Source organism: Aegilops tauschii, chromosome 1, assembly GCF_002575655.3.
Source record: "Aegilops tauschii subsp. strangulata cultivar AL8/78 chromosome 1, Aet v6.0, whole genome shotgun sequence".
Lineage (NCBI taxonomy): Eukaryota > Viridiplantae > Streptophyta > Magnoliopsida > Poales > Poaceae > Aegilops > Aegilops tauschii.
The window spans coordinates 483,190,263-483,195,126 of record NC_053035.3 but is presented as its reverse complement, the minus strand read 5'-3'; the positions used below and the strand labels follow the sequence as shown (position 1 = coordinate 483,195,126).

The window sequence follows — 4,864 nt, the reverse complement described above, 5'->3', positions numbered from 1 at the left end:
CCTAGGATTTGTGCCGGTTCTTTCTTTTGTGTGCTTATATTTTTTTTCCATCTGTTCTTTCTTCCAGATTTCTTCAGGCGGGAGAGAGACGATAGGAGGTGGTGAATGCACAGGAGGGGGGTGAGGGATGTTTTCCTTGTGTTTTTCCTACTTCTCCAGCCATGTTGTTGACGTTTGTGTCCCAGATCTTGGAGGAATCGCCCTCTCTGGTGGCGCTTCTCCATGTTCGTCCTCCTATATGTGGCTGTACTTGTGCCAGTGCATTTTGCCAGTGTATTTAACTTTGTTTAGTGGATTTTACATTGTAAGACTGATAAAATTACAGTGTATTTATTAGTGGTTTTATAGTGTTTTTATATGTGGATTTACGCTGTAATTCGTCTATAGGTTTACAGTGTAATTCCGGCTGGTTTTACAGTGTAGTTCTTTGTCGATGTTGCAACTTTGATATGATTTACACTGTAAATCTTAGTTCAATTTCGGTGTACTTTTAGGTTATTTTACACTGTAATTCTTAGTGGATTACAGTGCATTTTTAAAGTGGATTTTACTCTATAATTCATTAGTGTATCTGTTAGTGTAATTTTAGTACTTTCTCAGTGGAATTCGTACTGTTATTTAAGCAGTATTTGCAGTGTAATTCCTTTTGTGTATTTCATGCGGAATTGTTAGTGTATTTTTGGTGGATTAACAGTGTAAATCCACTGAAGATTTACAGTGTACTTTTGGTGGATTTTACACTGTTTTTTGCAAGTTTCATCACTAGTGGAATTTCAGTGTTTTTTTAGTGGAATTACTATGCATTTTTAGTGGTTTCTGCACTGCCATTTTCAGTGGTATTGTTAGTGTATTTTTAGCCCTTTGTATAGTTAATTCACAGCAACAACGACTGTAATTATTCGGCTGTGTGGTTAGATGTCATCAGTTTTGGTCCTTGTGCGGGTTGGAAAAGTTTAGGGTGTGGACTCGTTTAAAGCCTGCTGCGCAGTCCTGTTTTACAAACGATTTGTGGGATGGAAAGAGCACGGGACAGGGGACACTTATCATCCTTTAGTTGGCTGAAAAATATGGATGAAAGCGAATTGGATTTCATCTGGATGTAGAATAGACAGTCCCAGGAACGGAGGGAGTATATCACAAAAGTATGGCACACGTACGTGCCGGCTTCTCCCATCCCCGATGGCCGTTTCAAAAAATCGTACGTGACGGCTAGGCGAGGCACGTCGATGGCCGTGATTTCCCACAAATATACTACTAGTACTTGTAATATGCACTGTGGCATATCCTAAAAAAAACAGGGTAGATTATGAAACTACCGGTTATGTAGAGACCTTATCAAACTCTGATTAATTTGTTATAATGATTGTGACCGATTTGTAAGTTATAAGTATATCCCTAGCTAGTAGGAAAGCAGCCGCACACTAATTGGAAAGAGCACGGCAAACACATCGTCGAGTGCTAGCCCTCAAGATCGGAAGAAGCATGTCGTTCGCCGGTGTATCCGTCGTTGCTGACGGCCAGCTGCTTAAGCCATCGTCCACGGCGCCGGCCATCTACTCCGGCAAGGCCAGCAGCGGCAGCTGGTGGTATCACCTGCTCGTGGTCGAAGGTTTCTCACGCGTCAAAAGATACGCCCACGGGAAAGCACATCATGGGTCGTTCCTTCTGTGCTGGAGGCTATCGATGGGCTCTCAAGTTGTGTCCCAATGGTGATCGCATGGAGACTGCTGGTTTTATCTCTGTTTTTCTTGTCCTTCACGAGGATGTTGCGCTGCCCCTAAATGCGCATTGGCAGTTTAGCTTCGTCGATCAGGTTGACCGGCACGAGCTTGCATGCATCCGCGCAACCAACATAGGTGATTTCTCTAAAAGTGGTCATGGCTGGGGTCACTATCGTTTCATCAAAAGAGAGGACCTCGAAAAGTCGGAGCATCTCAAGAATGATTGTTTCACCATCCGGTGCGACTTTATCATCACCCAAGCCGTTGATACTTTCATCGAGGTGCCGTCATCCAACATATGCGACCATCTGAACCATCTTTTAGTGACGAAGCTCGGTGCCGATGTGAAGTTCGAGGTTGGCAGCGAGACGTTCGACGCGCACCGGTGCGTGCTCGCGGCCCGTTCTGCCGTCTTCAGGGCTGAACTCTTCGGCCCCATGAAGGAGGGAACCACGGCTGATGCCATACAAATACAAGATATTGAACCCAATGTATTCAAGGCTTTGCTAGGTTTCATCTACACTGACTCAATGCCGAAGATGGATATGGGAGGAGTAGCAGGAGAAGCCGGAGCTGATGTTCTGTGGATGGAACAATTGCTTGTGGCGGCAGACAAGTATGATCTCCAACGACTAAAGTCGATGTGTGAAGACAGGCTGTTGAAACACATAAATTTGAGCTCGGTGTCGGCCATCCTTGGTGTAGCTGCGCAACACCATTGCCACGAACTGAAAGAGGCCTGCCTGGAGTTACTCAAACTCCAGTCGGCTGACGGCTTACGAGATGTCATGGCGACCAGTGACTGGCAGCACATATCTACGACCGATCCCTCCGTTCTGAACGAGCTGATTACCAAGCTTGCCTTGAAAGCTAATCCGTAGTAACGGGCTTACTTAATGGATTATTGCTCCCCCAATAGAGAGGTTGTGATCTACTTACGGTATACCTTTGGTATATGTGCAAAGAAAATGTCATATGTGCTCATGGCATGGATGCTTTATAAATTCAGTTAAGTGTGTGTCAATGTACATTTCATGCATTCATAAATATATCGTGGCCGGAGGAAATGCCACAACAAGAGCCTACATGTACACATCTGTTCAACTCAGAGCGTAATCAGGTTGCGCACACTTGAACTACTCCCTCTGTCTCATAATATAAGAGCGTTTAAATTTTTTAAACGCTTTTATATTATGAGACGGAGGGAGTAGATTAAGAGTGTGTCTTCTATCTATTTAATTCCAGCATGTGAAGTTCCTGTACAGATCATCATCAGACTTATGAGCTCGAGGCAGTCGCATAAGCATGTTTATATCAGCAGCTCACTCTCGTCGCCGATGTGCCAGTGAGCTCATTCTCATATCAGCCGCGAGAGCTTTTCATATGTATCGCTACCTTTTACATGCTCGTTGTGACAGAGTGTTTTATCATATTTAAAACTCTATGTATATTTTGTGTCTTAATAGTAATCTCGCGACATGTCTCACCTTATATTATTTCATTTTAACCCGTCAAGATGGGCCCATGTATCAAGATTATGTGTATCATCTAATTAGCATGAAACTTGGGTCCTATTCGTTACAGGTGTATTCAGCAAGGCGCAAGAGTAATGTGGTCCAGCTAGCCATACATGTTTGACAAAACTGACAAGATTTTGTAGAGCAAAACATAATTTGATGGAATTCGGAGGAAATTACACTTTTTAACTTGCCTAATAACAAATTTGCTTTTGAGTTCTCAATCCTTGGACATCTTTGACTCCAAGTGGGATTTTCTTTTAGTCAGAAGTGATTAGGGGATTAGTGTTCATTCAAGTGTGTGAATAGGAGTTTAGTTCCTGCAGAAATCTAAGAAAGATGATCAGAGACCCGTCGATACAAAAAGGAAAAAGAAGATAGTGTATTCAAACTTTATGTGCTCTTTGTATTCATTTCATTCATAGGAAAGATGTAGTATTGAGAGGGCGAGATGATGATCAATGAGTGAGGGTCATTGGGTCAATATCTAATGCACATCGCAAGCTACGCACTTTCCTTTAAAAATGGATTCTGATGAGTGAGTTTTATCCGTTGGTGGGGCGAGTAGCGTCTAGGCTGAACCTTGATGTGGGCAGTTCACCTCCAAGGGGAGTAAATCTGTCCTCGTTAGCTCTAACCTCGCGAGCCTCCCATGTATATGATGGGGGTGTATACCCTGCTGGAGGGCGTTCATGGCTCTTTGGACAAGGATCTGGCTAGGTTCTTCTGGCAGGGGGCTAACGGTCGACAGAAATATCATGCGGTAAAGTGGGCGGACATTTGCTTGCCTAAGGATTGGGGTGGATTAGGTATTATGTCCTCGCGCCGCATGAACGTCGCCCTAATGTTGCGTGGGTGTGGCGGATATTGCAGGGTGAGGGAGGCTTGTGGCTGCAGCTTCGCCAGGCAAAATACCTATGTGGCAAGCTTCTCCTGGCATGCTCATGCTCGGGGGGTTCCCAGTTCTGGAGATCCATCCAACGGAACAAGGAGGATATTCGTCTAGGTGTTTCCTTAACTATAGGAGTTGGGGAAGGAACCCAATTCTGGTTGGATCCTTAGGTGGGTGGCGAATCACTTCTGGTGGGTTTCCCTAGCCTGTATGCTATTTGCCCGGATCCGAGGCTCCTGGTTTCTGCGGCCGCCCAAAATGGGAAGTGGAACATCTTGCTTCGGCGCACATTTGACCAGGCGGAAATTGTTGAGTGGGCTAGACTACGGGCAGCCCTCCCGCTGGTGCTGCCGGAATATCGGTACACCGTTTCTTGGAGTCTCTCACCTTCGGGTGAGTTTTCTGTGAGCTCAGCATATCATGCACCATGTCGTTCAGCCACTATTCCCTGGCTTTATCCTTTTTGGAAGGCCCCATTGCCCCTGAAGATCAAAAAAATTGTGTGGCAACTATTAAGGAATCGCCTACCCTCGGGGGACAAACTGCTTAAGTGGCATGGGTCGGGTAATGGCGTATGCCCCCTCTGTGCTCTCCCGGAGACCAGGACCCACATCCTATTCTCCTGCACGGCGGCGCGGGCCCTCTGGACCTTCGTACACGAGGCACTGGGGCCTGATTGGGAGGCCCTGGACTTTGTGGAGTTCCTCGAGACCAAAGCTTGCCAGACGGGGTGG

General features: G+C 45.6%; 1 protein-coding gene across 1 annotated transcript; it reads left to right on the top strand.

Moving 5' to 3' along the window:
- Window positions 1-1,482: 1,482 nt before the first annotated feature.
- On the top strand, window positions 1,483-2,602 carry LOC109746482 (BTB/POZ and MATH domain-containing protein 2-like). The gene is made up of 2 exons (XM_020305607.2): window positions 1,483-1,609; window positions 1,677-2,602. The coding sequence occupies exons 1-2, from the start codon at window positions 1,483-1,485 to the stop codon at window positions 2,600-2,602; spliced, it is 1,053 nt and encodes a 350-aa protein (XP_020161196.2).
- Window positions 2,603-4,864: the final 2,262 nt, after the last annotated feature.

Excerpts from the sequence above, each read along its gene's own strand:
- LOC109746482 (XM_020305607.2), top strand. The coding sequence starts at position 1,483 with ATGTCGTTCGCCGGTGTATCCGTCGTTGCTGACGGCCAGCTGCTTAAG. Across the intron at positions 1,610-1,676 it reads TCACCTGCTCGTGGTCGAAG|GCTATCGATGGGCTCTCAAG; the intron begins GTTTCTCACGCG and ends TCTGTGCTGGAG.